Raw genomic sequence first — 16,971 nt, forward strand, 5'->3', positions numbered from 1 at the left:
GGGGTCCCTCGGCCTGGCCTGCGCCCTCTCGCCATCCGGGCTAAGGGACCTCCCCAACCCCAAGTGCATGGATTTCGTGCACCAGGCCTCTAGTAATAATAATAATAATAATAAAGACCAGAGAAACAAACTATCTTTGAAATCCTCCTTTAAAAAAAAAAAAATACATCATTATTGATTTCAGAGAGGAAGGGAGAGGGCGAGAGAGAGAGAAACATTAATGAGGAGAGAGAATCATGGATCGGCTGCCTCCTGCACGCCCCCTACTGGGGATCGAGCCCACAACCCGGGCATGTGCCCTTGACCGGAATCGAACCCAGGACCCTTCAGTCCACAAGCCGACGCTCTATCCACTGAGCCAAACCAGCCAAGGCATCTATTCTCTGTCTTAAAAATGGAGCCCTGACCGGTGTGGCTCAGTGGATAGACTGTCGGCCTGCGGACGGAAGAGTCCCAGGTTCGATTCCGGTCAAGGGCATGGACCTTGGTTGCGGGCACATCCCCAGTGGGAGGTGTGCAGGAGGCAGCTGATGGATGTTTCTCTCTCATCGATGTTTCAGACTCTCTATCCCTCTCCCTTCCTCTCTGTAAAATATCAATAAAAATATTAAAAAAACAATTTTTTTGAATGAATCAGGCTGACATTGGTTAATCCAATGATACACGTTTCAGGTGTCCAATGTGATAATACATCGTCTGTTTAGTGCATTAATCTCGCTGTTTTTTATTATTATTACTAGAGGCCCGGTGCACAAAATTCACGGGGGGGTCCCTCAGCCCAGCCTGTACCCGTTCCAATCCGGGACCCCTTGGGCAATGTCCAACTGCCGGTTTAGGTTCGATCCTTGTGGAATTGGGCCTAAACTGGCAGTCAGACATCCCTCTCGCAATCCGGGACCACTGGCTCCTAACCGCTTACCTGCTTGCCTGCCTGATTGCCCCTAACTGCCCTCCCCTGCCTGCCTGATTGCCCCTAACTGCCCTCCCCTGCCAGCCTGATTGCCCCTAACTGCCCTCCCCTGCCAGCCTGATCGCCCCTAACTGCCCTCCCCTGCCAGCCTGATTGCCCCTAACCGCCCTCCCCTGCCGGCCTGATCGCCCCTAACTGCCCTCCCCTGCCGGCCCGATCGCCCCTAACCGCCCTCCCCCGCCAGCCTGATCACCCCTAACCGCCCTCCCCTGCTGGTCTGATCGCCCCTAACTGCCCTCCCCTGCCGGCCTGATCGCCCCTAACCGCCCTCCCCTGCCTGTCTGATCGCCCCTAACTGCCCTCCCCTGCAGTCCTGATCGCCCCTAACCGCCCTCCCCTGCCTGTCTGATCGCCCCTAACCGCCCACCCCTGCTGGCCTGATCGCCTCTAACTGCCCTCCCCTGCCGGCCGGATCGCCCCTAACCGCCCTCTCCTACCAGCCTGATCGCCCCTAACTGCCCTCCCCTGCCAGCCTGATCGCCCCTAACCACCCTCCCCTGCTGGCCTGATCGCCTCTAACCGCCCTCCCCTGCCGGCCTGATCGCCCCTAACTGTCTCTGCCTCGGCCCCCACCACCGTGGCTTTGTCCAGAAGGAAGGACGCCCGGAAGATGTCTGGTCGACCCGGTCTAATTAGCATCTTACCCTTTTATTAGTATAGATTTTAAATATATAGTTTTATTGATTTCAGAGAGGAAGGGAGAGAGAGAGAGAGAGAGAGAAACATCCATGAGGAGAGAGAATCATGGACCGGCTGCCTCCTGCACGCCCCCTCCTGGCGATCGAGCCCACAACCCGGGCGTGTGCCCTTGACCGGGAATCGAACCCGGGACCCTTCAGCCCTCAGGCCGACGCTCTATCCACGCAGCCACACCGGCCGGGGCCTGGCTGTGTTTTCTCTGAAATAACGACCTGAACCGCTGTACCTGCGGGGAGGCTGTGGCCCTCAGAAATTCTTGAAGGCTTCCAGTTCTTTGGGGGATGCGGGGGGCGCCGTGGTCCAGTCGTTGTCAGGATACGCTTCAAAGTTGGAGGTGTCGCCCTCGCCTCGCACCTTGGGCACGATCGGGGGCTGGGGGGGGGTGGCCACGATGAGGGGTGCGGTTAGGAGGAGAGGGTGAGGCTGGGAGGGTGGGTGGGGGCGGGCGGGAGGCGGTCACTGGGGTGAAGGAGGGGACCCGTGCCGTGCTTTCAACAATAACGGGTTATTTGGAAAAAATAGTAAGAAATAATAAAATGAAAAGTGAAAAACAATGAATTTTAAAAAAGAGGAGGATACGGCGGGGATCTGGGTGCTTGTACCTCGTCCGCACCTGTGACTTTCTGCAGCTCATCCATGTGGGAGTGTGGGCGGGGCTGACCCTGTAGTGTGGGCGGGGCTGACCCTGTAGTGTGGGCGGGGCTGACCCTGTAGTGTGGGCGGGGCTGACCCCAGGGTGTGGGCGGGGCTGACCATGTAGTGTGGGCGGGGCTGACCCCAGGGTGTGGGTGGGGCTGATCCTAGAATGAGGGCGGGGCTGACTCCTAGAATGTAGGCTAGGCTGACCCCATTTGTGGGCAGGGCTGACCCCAGAGAATGGGCGGGGCTGACCCCAGGGTGTGGGCGGGGCTGACCCCAGGGTGTGGGCGGGGTTGACCCCTAGAGTGTAGGCTGGGCTGACCCCATTTGTGGGCAGGGCTGACCCCAGGGTATGGGCGGGACTGACCCCAGGGTATGGGCTAGGTTGACCCCAGAGTGTGGGCAGGGCTGACCCTAGAATGTAGGCTGAGTTGACCTCAGGTGTGGGTGGGGCTGACCCCAGAGTGAGGGCAGGACTGACCCTAAAATGTGGGCAAGGCTGACCCCAGAGTGTGGGCGGGGCTAACCCCAGAGTGAGGGCTAAGCTGACCCCAAGGTGAGGGCGGGGCTGACCCTAAAATGTGGGCGGGGCTGACCCCAGGGTGAGGGCGGGGCTGACCCCAGGGTATGGGCGGGGCTGACCCTAAGGTGTGGGCGGGGCTGACCCTAAAGTGTGGACGGGGCTGACCCTATAGTGTGGGCAGGGCTGACCCCAGGGTGTGGGCGGGGCTGACCCCAGGGTGAGGGCGGGGCTGACCCCAGGGTGAGGGCGGGGCTGACCCCAGGGTGTGGGCGGGGCTGACCCCAGAGTGAGGGCTAAGCTGACCCCAAGGTGTGGGCGGGGCTGACCCCAGGGTGTGGGCGGGGCTGACCCCAGGGTGTGGGCGGGGCTGACCCCAGGGTATGGGCGGGGCTGACCCTAAAGTGTGGACGGGGCTGACCCTATAGTGTGGGCAGGGCTGACCCCAGGGTGTGGGCAGGGCTGACCCCAGGGTGTGGGCGGGGCTGACCCCAGGGTATGGGCGGGGCTGACCCTTAAATGTGGGCAGGGCTGACCCTAAGGTGTGGGCGGGGCTGACTCTATAGTGTGGGCAGGGCTGACCCCAGAGTGAGGGCCGGGCTGACCCCTAGAATGTAGGTGGGGCTGACCCCACAGTGGGGCCTGATACACAGAGTGTGGTCCCAGAGCGACCGAGAAATGCAGCCAGGTCCCCACCCGTCCCCCCGGCGGACACCCCGCCCCCCAACCTCCCACCCTCCCACCCGTCCATCTGCCTCCTTAGCCTCCGACGTCCACAGAACGGCCCACGGGGCGTGGGGACGGTCTGAGAGCACCCATCGTGTGTCCGCCCCGAACAAGCGCGTGGCGGGGTCAGAGGCCTCTGTCCCTTCCTGTGGGGGAGGCCCGGGTGGGGGGGGGGTCCCCTTGGACGTTGGTTGTACCTTGAGTTTTCTCTGGGGGACGGCGTCCCAGTCCACCAGGCGGAACCAGCGGTGCTGCTTCACGTCCTCGGCTCCGTTCTGGAAAGGACACACAGGCCGTCAGGGCACAGAATGGGAGGAAAAATATTCCCAACATCCTCCTCACCCGGCTGGCCTGGCTCAGGGGCTGAGCATCCACCCAGGAACCAAGAGGTCACGGTTCGATTCCCCGTCAATGGCACAGGCCCGGGTGGCGGGCTCGATCCCCAGGAGGGGGCGTGCAGGAGGTAGCTGGTCTGTGATTCTCTCCTCTCTCATCATGGATGTTTCTCTCTCTCTCTCTCTCTCCCTCTCCCTTCCACTCTGAAATCAATAAAAACAATTGAGGCCAGTTTGGCTCAGTGGTTACAGCGTCGGCCTATCATCTGTCATCTAACATCTATCTATCTATCTATCCATCCATCTATCATCTATCATCTATCTATCTATCTATCTATCTATCTATCTATCTATCTATCTGTGTATCTGCCTATCTATCTATCTTTCTATCTACCTACCTATGTATTCACCCACTCACTCAATTCATTAATCTAAGTCATCCTTCATCTCTATCTAGCTATCATCTATCTATCAATCAATCTACTTTCATTGATTTCAGAGAGGAAGGGAGAGGGGGAGAGAGAGAGAGAGAGAAACATTGATGAGAGAGAAACATCCATCAGCTGCCTCCTGCACACCTCCCACTGGGGATGTGCCCGCCACCAAGGTCCATGCCCTTGACCAGAATCGAACCCAGGACCCTTCCGTCCGCAGGCCGACGCTCTATCCACTGAGCCACACCGGTTTCGGCTGATCTGTCTTTCGATCCGTGTATCATCTATCTAGATATCATAATGCCTTAGGATCCGTACTAGAGTTTGGGTGACTTGAGAGTCAACTTCACGTCTTTCTTGCTTTCTCTTAACCTCACGTAAGGTAACACCCAACAGATAATTTGTTGTTGGACTTAGACGTGGACGGACAATATCTGTCCCACATAGGAAATGAAGGATGGCCACCATGGCAGGATTAGAGAAAAAAAAGTAGAAACAATCCATCAGCATTTCTTTCTTTTTGCAATTGTGGCCAGTTTGGCTCAGTGGTTACAGCGTCGGCCTATCATCTGTCATCTAACATCTATCTATCTATCTATCTATCTATCTATCTATCTACCTATCTACCTACCTATCTATCTACCTATCTATCTATCTATCTATTCACCAGCTCACCCAATTCATTAATCTAGTCATCCTTCATCTCTGTCAGTCTATCATCTATGTATAATCTATCAATCAATCTACTGTCTATCATCTATCAATCAATCTACTATCTATCATCTAATCAATCTATCATCTGTCCTTCATCTAACACTATCTATCTATCTACCTATCTATTTTTATGTATTTACCTGGAATCATCTCTTCTTCTACTATCTGTTTTTCTATCTGTCTCTCTCTCTCTGTGTATGTATCTACCTACCTATCATCTATATTTCAATCTATTGATCTGTCTTTCTATCTGTCTATCATCTATCTAGATATCATAATGCCTTAGGATCCATACTAGAGTTTGGACGACTCGAGGGTCAACTTCACATCTTTCTTGCTTTCTCTTAACCTCACGTAAGGTAACACCCAACAGATAATGTGTTGTTGGACTCAGACGTGGACGGACAATATCTGTCCCCCATAGGAAATGAAGAATGGCCACCATGGCAGGATTAGAGGGAAAAAAGTAGAAACAATCCATCAGCATTTCTTTCTTTTTGCAATTGAGGCCAGTTTGGCTCAGTGGTTACAGCGTCGGCCTATCATCTGTCATCTAACATCTATCTATCTATCTATCTATCTATCCATCTATCATCTATCTATCTATCTATCTATCCATCCATCCATCATCTATCTATCTATGTATCTATGTATCTATCATCTATCTATCTATCTTTCTATCTACCTACCTACCTATGTATTCACCCACTCACTCAATTCATTAATCTAAGTCATCCTTCATCTCTATCTAGCTATCATCTATCTATCAATCAATCTACTTTCATTGATTTTAGAGAGGAAGGGAGAGGGGAAGAGAGAGAGAGAGAGAAACATCCACAATGAGAGATAATCATGGATCGGCTGCCTCCTGCACGCCCCCTACTGGGGATCGAGCCCGCAACCCGGGCATGTGCCGTTGACCGGGAATCGAACCCGGGACCCTTCAGTCCGAAGGCTGATGCTCCATTCGCTGAGCCAAACCTGCCAGGGCATATATCATAATTTTTAACATTTTCATTTTTTCCTCACCCACAGAAAGGGGCATCCTTAATCGCCACAATTGCAAAAAGAAAGAAATGCTGACGGATTGTTTCTACTTTTTTTTCCCTCTAATCCTGCGATGGTGGCCGTTCTTCATTTCCTATGGGGGACAGATATTGTCCGTCCACGTCTAAGTCCAACAACAAATTATCTGTTGGGTGTTACCTTACGTGAGGTTAAGAGAAAGCAAGAAAGACGTGAAGTTGACCCTCGAGTCGTCCAAACTCTAGTACGGATCCTAAGGCATTATGATATCTAGATAGATGATAGACAGATAGAAAGACAGATCAATAGATTGAAATATAGATGATAGGTAGATAGATGCATACATACACAGAGAGAGAGAGACAAATAGAAAAACAGATAGTAGAAGAAGAGATGATTCCAGGTAAATACATAAAAATAGATAGGTAGATAGATAGTGTTAGATGAAGGACAGATGATAGATTGATTGATAGATGATAGACAGTAGATTGATTGATAGATTATACATAGATGATAGACTGACAGAGATGAAGGATGACTAGATTAATGAATTGGGTGAGCTGGTGAATAGATAGATAGATAGATAGATAGATAGATAGATAGATAGATAGATGTTAGATGACAGATGATAGATAGTAGATTGATTGATTGACAGATGATACATAGATGATAGACTGATAGAGATGAAGGATGACTAGATTAATGAATTGGGTGAGTGGGTGAATAGATAGATGGATAGATAGATATATAGACAGATAGATAGATGTGAGACGACAGACATATGACAGATAGTACATTGATTGATAGATAACAGATAGATAGATAGTAGATTGACTGACAGATGATACATAGATGATAGACTGATAGAGGTGAAGGATAACTAGATTAAGGAATTGGGTGAGTGGGTGATTAGATAGATAGATAGATAGATACATAGATACATAGATACATAGATAGATATATACATAGATACATAGATAGATAGATGTTAGATGACAGATGATAGTAGATTGATTGATAGATAGATGATAGCTAGATAGAGATGAAGGATGACTAGATTAAGGAATTGGGTGAGTGGGTGATTAGATAGATAGATAGATAGATAGATACATAGATAGATATATACATAGATACATAGATACATAGATGTTAGATGACAGATGATAGTAGATTGGTAGATAGATGATAGCTAGATAGAGATGAAGGATGACTAGATTAAGGAATTGGGTGAGTGGGTGATTAGATAGATAGATACATAGATAGATACATAGATAGATACATAGATAGATAGATAGATAGATAGATAGATAGATGTTAGATGACATGATAGTAGATTGAGTGATAGATGATAGCTAGATAGAGATGAAGGATGACTTAGATTAACAAATTGAGTGAGTGGGTGAATACATAGGTAGGTAGATACAAAGATAGATAGATAGATGATAGATAGATAGATAGATAGATAGGTAGATAGGTACATAGATAGATAGATAGATAGATAGATAGATAGATAGATAGATAGAAAGATAGAAAGATAGATAGATAGATAGATATATAGATAGATAGATGATAGATAGATAGATGATAGGTAGAGTGATGACAGATAACTAATCACTTATCGATCACCGTTGAGTCATTTGCTTGTTCGGACACAAGAGCAAACGGGTGTAGACCGAGGTGAACTTTGTGGACCCCGAATCCGAGATCTGAAATCTGGCCGCGAATGGATTCCAGAGGCAGCCTGCACCCCCGTTTCTCTCTCCACACAGAAATGCACGGCGTTGCACGACGGGGACGCACCGTGAAAACCAACCGCTTGACCCACACGGTCACGCACCCTCACCTTCATGTTGCCCAGACGCCGCGTCCTATCCACCACCAGCAGTTTCTTAATGAGGTCTCTGTGGGGAAAAAGAGGATGAAAAATGATAAAAACTCAACAGCCCGACCGGTGTGGCTCAGTGGTTGGGGGTCGACCTAGGAACCAGGAGGTCATGGTTCGATTCCTGGTCAAGGGCACCTGCCCGGGTGGTGGGCTCCATCCCCAGTAGGGGGCGTGCAGGAGGCAGCTGATCCATAATTCTCTCTCCGTGGATGTTTCTCTCTCTCTCTCCCTTCCTCTCTGAAATCCATAAAATATATTTAAAAAATAAAAAAAAGAATGAGACTAGTCCTGGTCTTGGTCAGAGCATCGGCCTAAACACCAAAGGGTCTTGGGTTCGATTCCCGGTCAAGGGCACACACAGGGGTTGTAGGTTCGATTCCCGGCCTCGGTGAGCGCATGTAGCAGGCAACCTATCAATGTGTCCCTCTCACATCCATGTCTCTCTCTCTCTCTCTCTCTCTCTCTTTCTCTCTCTCTCTCTGTTTCTCTTTCGCTCTCTCTCCTTCCTTTCTTCCCTTCCACTCTCCCTAAAAAAATCTATGGAAAAACAAAAAATCCTCCGATGAGAATTAACAACACAGAAATGGAAAGAACGAGACGAATTCACGCGGGAGAGGAAAGGGAAAACTCTGCTAAACTCATTAAGGGGGACTCTCTGTGGATGACACACCCCAACCACGCCTCTGTCGTCCCATAACCCTAACGCGTTGACGTGCAAATTGAAAATGTCGTTGATCTGGGAAGGCGTCGACCATAGCCGAGACTCCTTAGCAGGTTAACAGTCACCCTGGCTGGGGTTGCTCAGTGGATAGAGCGCTGGCCTGTGGGCGGAAGGGTCCCGGGTTCGATTCCCGGTCAAGGGCACACGACCGGGTTGCGGGCTCGATCCCCAGGAGGCGGCGTGCAGGAGGCAGCCGATCCATGATTCTCTCTCATCGTGGATGTTTCTCTCTCTCTCTCTCCCCCTCTCCCTTCCTCTCTGAAATCAATCTTCCTATCTAATAAAAGAGTAATATGCAGATTGACCATCACTCCAACACACAAGATGGCTGCCCCCATGTGGACACAAGATGGCCACCACAAGATGGCCAGCAGGGGAGGGCAGTTGGGAGGGACCAGGCCTGCAGGGGAGGGCAGTTAGGGGTGACCAGGCTGGCAGAGGAGGGAAGTTGGGGGCAACCAGGCCTGCAGGGAAAGGCAGTTGGGAGGGACCCAGGCCTGCAGGGGAGAGCAGTTGGAGGGGACCAGGCCTGCAGGGGAGGGCAGTTGGGGGTGACCAGGCCTGCAGAGGAGGGCAGTTAGGGGCAAACAGGCTGGCAGGGGAGCAGTTAGGCATCAATCAGGCTGGCAGGGGAGTGGTTAGGGGGTGATCAGGCTGGCAGGCAGAAGCAGTTAGGGGCAATCAGGAAGGCAGGCAGGTGAGCAGTTGGGAGCCATCAGTCCTGGATTGTGAGAGGGATGTCCGACTGCCCACTGGGATCGGGCCTAAACGGGCAATCGGACATCCCTCGAGGGGTCCCAGATTGGAGAGGGTGCAGGCTGGCCTGAGGGACAACCCCCCCGCCGTGCACGAATTTCATGCACCGGGCCTCTAGTATATAATAAAGAGCCAATGTACAAATGGTCGTCACACCGTAACGGCTCAGAACTCCACAATGGGGAGAGAGGAATGGGGACCAGCCAGGCCTTGGCCCGAGCAAATCCGCCTGCCCACCGTCCCCGGCGGCTGTGGCCGGCCTGAGCAAAGCTGGCCCGGGTCCTGGGTGCAGGGTGACCGGCCGGAGGAGGGAATCCTGGGTCCCGGGTGCAGGGTGAGGCAGAGGCAGTTAGGGGCGATCAGGCCAGCAGGGGAGTAGTTAGGGGCGATCAGGCAGGCAGGGGAGTAGTTAGAGGCGATCAGGCAGGCAGGTGAACAGTTAGGAACCAGCAGTCCAGGATGGCGAGAGGCAGTCAGACATCCCCCAAGGGGGTCCCGGATTGCGAGAGGGTGCAGGCCAGGCCAGGCTGAGGGACTCCCCCCACCCCTTGCCCCCACCCCCGTGCACGAATTTCATGCACCGGGCCTCTAGTAAAAATATATTAAAAAAAAAAAAAAAAGAAAGAAAGAAAAGGAATGAGATACAAGAAATATCTTTTGGGGGAAAAGAGGATAAAAAACAAAACCAAACCCCCCCAAAAACAGGTTAACTATCGTTTAAGCGAAGTCCATATAATTCCGACGTGTCCCACTGAATATGGCCACGGGCCCTCCTGCCCGACACGTGCCTGGCCTCGGATTTTTGGGGGTTCTTGTGGGTCCTTTTGGACGTGTTAAAAAATATATATATATATATGAACACACCCCAAGACGAGGAAATCGGGGTACTCACTTGACGTTGAAATCCAAGTATCGCGGGAAGTCGATTTTGCCGGCGAGAATCTTCTGATAAATGCCAAAGGGGTTGTCGTCGAAAAAAGGGGGGAAGCTGTCGGAAAGGGAAACACGGGGTCTCCGTGGGCGGGGGGTTTGGGGGGCAAGGGCTGAGGCCACGTCAGCGAGGGAGACGGGAGGGATTTCCCGAGCAGCCTTTTTTTTTTTTTAATTTTTTATTTTTTTATTGCAGGATGTGTCCCATCGGGGATTTCCTCCGAAGAGGCGAAGCGAGAAGAATTGGCCACAAACGGGACGAAATGCCTTCCCGAAGATACTGACATTGAGGCAATGTTATCGCTCTTTTCTATATGCACCGAGTGGCCAGATGAGGGTGATCTCTGAACGCATCATCATCTGGCCACTCGGTGTCGATCCTGTCGAATAAAAGAGTGATAGGCAGATTGACCATCACTCCAACACGCAAGATGGCTGTGCCCATGTGGTCAAAGATGACTGCCCCCAGGTGGACACAAGATGGCCTGCAGGGGAGGGCAGTTGGGAGGGACCAGGCCTGCAAGGGAGGGCAGTTGGGGGCGATCAAGCCTGCAGGGGAGGGCAGTTAGGGGTGACCAGGCCTGTAGGGGAGGGCAGTTAGGGGTGACCAGGCCTGCAGGGGAGGGCAGTTAGGGGTGACCAGGCCTGCAGGGGAGGGCAGTTAGGGGCAAACAGGCTGGAAGGGGAGCAGTTAGGCATCCATCAGGCTGGCAGGGGAGTGGTTAGGGGGTGATCAGGCTGGCAGGCAGAAGCAGTTAGGGGCAATCAGGCAGGCAGGCAGGCAAGCAGTTGGGAGCCAGCCGTCGTGGATTGTGAGAGGGATGTCCGACTGCCCGTTTAGGCCCGATCCTACTGAGATCGGGCAGTCGGACATCCCCCGAGGGGTCCCAGATTGGAGAGGGTGCAGGCTGGGCTGCGGGACACACACCCCCGTGCACGAATTTCATGCACCGGGCCTCTAGTCTATATAATAAAAGGCTAATTTGCAAATGGTCCCCTCGACCAGGAGTTCGACCAGCAGGCAGACCGGCCAACCGCCCATGTCCCCTCCCCCTGGCCAGGCTGGCCGGACCCCACCCATGTACGAATTCATGCACCGGGCCTCTAATATATACATATATATACACACAGACACACACACACACACACACATATATATATATATATATATATATATATATATATATATATATATATATATACTGAGTGGCCAGATTATTATGATCTCTGAACATATAATAATCTGGCCAGTGTGTATGTGTGTGTGTATATATATATATATATATATACACACACACATACATATACATATATTAGAGGCCCGGTGCATGAATTCATGCCTGGTTGGGGTTCAGCTGGCCCACCCGGATCGCGGGAAGGGGCCACAGGCAGTTGGTTGGCCGGTCCAGCCCCCGGTCAAACTCCCAGTCGAAGGGACAATTGCTATATTAGCCTTTTATCATATAGGATATTTTTATTGATCTCAGAGAGGAAGGGAGAGGGAGAGAGAGACAGAAACATCCATGAGGAGAGAGAATCATGGATCGGCCGCCTCCTGCACGCCCCTGACTGGGGATCGAGCCTGCAACCCCGGGCCTGTGCCCTTGACCGGAAATCGAACCCGGGACCCTTCAGCCTGCAGGCCGACGCTCTATCCACTGAGCCACACCGGCCAGGGCCACACAAAAGTTCCTGAAGCGAAATGTCCCAAATCAAAATCGGAGGGCGACGAAGAACTTGAAGGACGAGGGGGCGTGCAGGAGGCAGCCGGTCCATGATTCTCTCTCATCATGGATGTCTCTCTCTCTCTCTCTCTGTCTCTCCCTCTAACTGCCTCTCTGAAATCAATAAAATATATTTAACAAATAAATACGTAAAGATCATTGTTTCCCGGGATTCAATTATCCTCGGGCAACACTGCCCCCTCCTGGTCCCCCCCGGAGGAAATCGTACACGGAGGCCTCTGACAGGGAGCAGCAGTTGGGGGGTCAGTGGGGGGGCAGATCAATAGGGAACCCCTTTAGGGACACGGTGGTGGGACTCGCACCCCGACAATCGGCAAAGCGTCCTCGGGGCCAAGGGATCGGGGCCCGGGATCGGGGGACGGAAGCCTTGAAAGGGATGCCCCGATTTTCCCCCAGACTCACCCCGAAAGCATCTCGAAAATCAGGATGCCGAGCGCCCACCAGTCCACGGCCCGCCCGTGGCCCTTGCTCTGAATGACTTCGGGGGCCAGGTACTCGGGGGTTCCACAGAGAGTCCACGTCCTGGGGGTGCGGGGTCGGGGGGGGGGGGAGAGAGAGGGGACAGAATCATGAACACTCAGCCGGGATCTGGCAACGGGTGAGTCCCTATGAGAAGCGTTGACCGTATCTTGGATCAAACCCGAAAGGAATCTCTCTCTCTCTCCACGGGAGAGTGATGCTGAGCGAAATCAGAGAGAGAGAGAGAGAGAGAGAGAGAGAGAGAGAGAGAGAGAGAGAGAAATAGCCCGTGACCTCACTCAGGTGCAGAAGCTGATAATCGACCCAAACGGATGAACAAAAAACCAGATCCGGAGACAGAGAGACATCGATGGGACCGTCCAACCTCAGAGGGGGAGGGAGGGGAGGGTGGGGGTAACCAGCCGTGGGCAAACGACGGCCCGCGGGCCGGATCCGGCTGTTCGATCCGGTTCTCTTGCTCTCCCCTCCGCTCCTTGACTTCGAATGTATATTCGTTCACACAAACACGCCGTCCGTGCTTTGGTTCCGGCCCTCCGGTCCAGTGTAAGAGCCCATGGTGGCCCTCGAGTTAGAAAGTTTGCCCACCCCTGGGTCCACCAAAGGACTTGTCTGCATGCAAATACGCCGAACCAATGGACGCAGACACCAGGGGGGTGAGGGCTGGAGGGGGAGGGGGTAGAGGGGGGTAATTGGGGGGGTGAGGACACATATGTTAACACCTTAACCCACCAGGGGTCGGCAAACTCATCCGTCCACGGAACCCAATATCCACAGGACAGCGATGGACATGTCTTGGGAGAGCCACATTTTTTAAACTTAAAAACTTCTTCGGACGCCCCTTCTTCAACATAGACCCGCCCAGGCCGCGGTAATTTGTGGGAGAGCCACACTCCAGGGGCCGAAGAGCCGCAGGTGGCTCGCCAGCCGCGGTGTGCCGACCGCTGGCCTTCATCAATAAAGAAATTAAAAAAAACAACAACACACACTAATCTCTCTCTCTATAAAAGACGAAGTGAGCCGTCGACCCGTCGCTATGACGCGCACGGACCACCAGGGGGCAGACGCTCAATGCAGGCGCTGTTCCCTGGCTGTCCTTGGGCCCCCCCCACAAACAACCTCCCGGGGCCCCTCCCCTGGGGGTCCCATCAGGGGGGCCGGCGGGCCAACCTCCCACAGTCCCTGCACCCTGCCGGCCAGCCCCCCCCCCCCCCAATATAGACTCCGATCAGGGGGGGGGGGGGGGGCGGCCGGACAATTCCCACAGCCCCTCCCCCCAGCCGGCCAACCTCCCATGATCCCTTCCCCGGGCCAGCCAACCTCCTGGGGTACCTCAGCCCGTCTGGCTGGCACCCCCCCCACCCCCCCGTAGGCCTTGATCGCCAGCCAGGCCAAGCGACCCCACACGTGCATGAATTCGTGCACCGGGACTCCAGTATAAAGTCATAGTGAGCCCTGGCTGGTGTGGCTAAGTGGGTAGAGCGTCAGCCTGCAGACCGAAGGGTTCCGGGTTCGATTCCCGGTCAAGGGCACATGCCCAGGTTGCAGGCTCCATCCCCAGGAGGGGGCGTGCAGGAGGCAGCGGATCCATGATTCTCTCTCCTCATGGATGTTTCCCTCTCTCTCTCTCTCTCTCTCCCTTCCTCTCTGGAATCAATAAAAATATATTTTAAAAAAATAGAAGCGTTGATGATAGATTTGACCACACCAGAAACTAATATAATCGTGAATGGCCACTGTCATTGAAAAGGAAAAAAAAAAAAAAATCATTGACTGATGTGTATGTCTCAATATTATATATATTTTTAAAGTTTTTAATATTTTTTAATTGATTTCAGAGAGGAAGGGAGAGGGAGAGAGAGAGAGAAATATCAATGATGAGAGAGAATAATTGATTGGCTGCCTCCTGCACGCCCCACATTGGGGATCGAACCCACAACCTGGGCGTGTGCCTTTGACCAGGAATCGAACCCGCAACCGTGCAGTCTGCAGGCCGACGCTCTATCCACTGAGCCAAACAACCGAGGGCCAGAGGAGAAATAATTTGCAAAAAAATAAAAAAAGAAAAAGAAAAAAGAAAAATATTAGCTTCTAGCGCCACCTAGTGGACAGTTGAGTGAACAGCCCAGGGGGACCCACATCTAAGGTGGAGATTTCTGGTTAAATATTTGGTTAATTTTTTTTTCCTCTTCATCGGGGTCCTGCCCTTCCTGTGCAGCCTGAGATGCCTTTTTTTTTTTTTTTCCCTCAACAAAGACGAGAAAACAGTTCCTTTCTTCTCCTCGTAAAAGAATTCTCTTTATCCATAGAAAGGGCTGCAATGTTTTGTTAAAATCTATAGGTTTTCAGACGTTCCTGCTAAGATCTCTATATGTGAGGCTCTCGGCTCAATGGTCCTCTCTCTCTCTCTCCCTCACCCTCTAAAAATCAATTAAAAATTAAAAATAGCCCAGGCGGCGTGGCTCAGTGGTTGGGGGTCGACCTAGGAACCAGGAGGTCAGGGTTCGATTCCTGGTCAAGGGCACATGCCCGGGTTATGGGCTCCATCCCCAGGAGGCAGCTGATCCATGATTCTCTCTCCTCATGGATGTTTCTCTCTCTCACCCTCTCCCTTCCTCTCTGAAATCCATAAAAAAAATATTTAAAAAAAAAATAAAGCAATAAAGCAACAGAAATACAGTCTCAGGCGAGGATTAGGAAGAAGACAGACAGACAGAAAGAACGGTGACGGTTGGCAGCGATGGACTGGACGGGGACGATCCTGTTACCGCGTGTCCTCATTCCGTCCGGAGATCACACGCCTGGTCACGCCTGCAAACTCATATGCATCTCGTGTCTGCCCAGCTTCTGCCCGGGAGGGAGACGGGACAGAGGCGGCCGCAGGTAACCGTATCGGCCTCAGATACAGGGTGTCCCCTTACACGTGGACAGCGAGGGGAAGGGAGGGGAAGAGGGGGTGAGGGCGGAGGAAAGGGGGGTGTCTCTTTTTATTTTGGCTCCTTGCTAGGCTGAGGGGCCTGGGCTGTATCCAATTCCAGCCTCCTAAGCAGCCTCAGGTATCGGACACCTCGTTTGGGAGAAAATTCCTCCCCCAAAAAGTCGCTAGATCAGCACGGCCGGCGTGGCTCAGGGGTTGGGGGTCGACCTATGAACCAGGAGGTCAGGGTGCGATTCCCGGTCAAGGGCACAGGCCGGGGTTGTGGGCTCGATCGCCAGGAGGGGGCGTGCGGGAGGCAGCCGGTCCATGATTCTCTCTCATCATGGACATTTCTCTCTCTCTCTCTTCCTTCCTCTCTGACATCAATAAAAATATAGACACTGAGTGGCCAAATGATGGTGATCTCTGAACGCATAATAATCTGGCCACTCCGTGTGTGTCTATATATATATATTAGAGGCCCGGTGCATGAATTCGTGCATGGGTGGGGTCCGGCCAGCCTGGCCAGGGGGAGGGGACATGGGCGGTTGGCCGGCCTGCCTGCTGGTCGAACTCCTGGTCGAAGGGACCATGTGCATATGAGCCTTTTATTCTATAGGATGGACACGGAGTGGCCAGATGATGATGCGTTCAGAGATCATCCTCATCTGGCCACTCAGTGTATTTTTATTTTATTTTTATTTTAATTAATTAATTTATTTTTTAAATATATTTTATTGATTTTTTTACAGAGAGGAAGGGAGAGGGAGAGAGAGTTAGAAACATCAATGAGAGAGAAACATCCATCAGCTGCCTCCTGCACACCCCCCACTGGGGATGTGCCCGCAACCCAGGTACATGCCCTTGGCTGGAATCGAACCCGGGACCCTTCAGTTCGCAGGCTGATGCTCCATCCTCTGAGCCAATCTGGAGAGGGCCACTCCGTGTATTTTTAAAAGCCTTGAGCCCTGAACATTTTTGCTCATTGAGATAGGACATCGGCCCAAGCAGGGAAGGGTAACGGCTTCGATTCCCGGTGGAGGTGGGCACGGACCTGGGTTACAGGTTCGATCCCCGGCCCGGGTCCCGGCTCATGCAGGAGGCAAGCAATGGGTGTGTCTTTCTCACATTGACATTCCTCTCTCTCTCTCTCTCTCTCCCTCTCTCTCTCTCTGTCTGTCTCTCTGTCTCACACACACACACATACACAATCTCTCTAAAAAAAAAAAAAATCAATGGAAAAATATATCCTTGGTTGAGGATTAATAACAACGAAAAAAGTCTTTAAACTCCTGGGAGGTGCAGAGAGCCATAAATTGCTATAAGGAACGTAAGACTGGCCCTGGCCGGTGTGGCTCAGTGGAGAGAGCCTCGACCTGCGGACTGAAGGGTCCCGGGTTCGATTCCCGGTCAAGGGCACCGGCCCGGGTTGTGGGCTCCATCCCCAGGTGGGGGGCGTGCAAAGAGGCAGCCGATC

The 16,971-nt window shown here is 52.4% G+C and overlaps 1 protein-coding gene across 1 annotated transcript in view; it reads right to left on the reverse strand.

The window, feature by feature from the left end:
• The window catches only part of LOC308239465 (cAMP-dependent protein kinase catalytic subunit PRKX-like), a gene marked incomplete at its 5' end in the record, with an annotated part of 22,434 nt that overhangs the window by 2,686 nt on the left and 2,777 nt on the right, over positions 1-16,971 (reverse strand). The window contains 5 exons of the mRNA XM_080652269.1: positions 1,896-2,041; positions 3,752-3,829; positions 7,907-7,964; positions 10,318-10,413; positions 12,503-12,622. Coding sequence (XP_080508395.1) covers positions 1,916-2,041; positions 3,752-3,829; positions 7,907-7,964; positions 10,318-10,413; positions 12,503-12,622 — 478 coding nt within the window. The 3' untranslated portion in view covers positions 1,896-1,915. The remainder of the gene's footprint in view (positions 1-1,895; positions 2,042-3,751; positions 3,830-7,906; positions 7,965-10,317; positions 10,414-12,502; positions 12,623-16,971) is intronic.

Source organism: Plecotus auritus (assembly GCF_963455305.1).
Source record: "Plecotus auritus genome assembly, chromosome: X".
Classification (NCBI taxonomy): Eukaryota; Metazoa; Chordata; class Mammalia; order Chiroptera; family Vespertilionidae; genus Plecotus; species Plecotus auritus.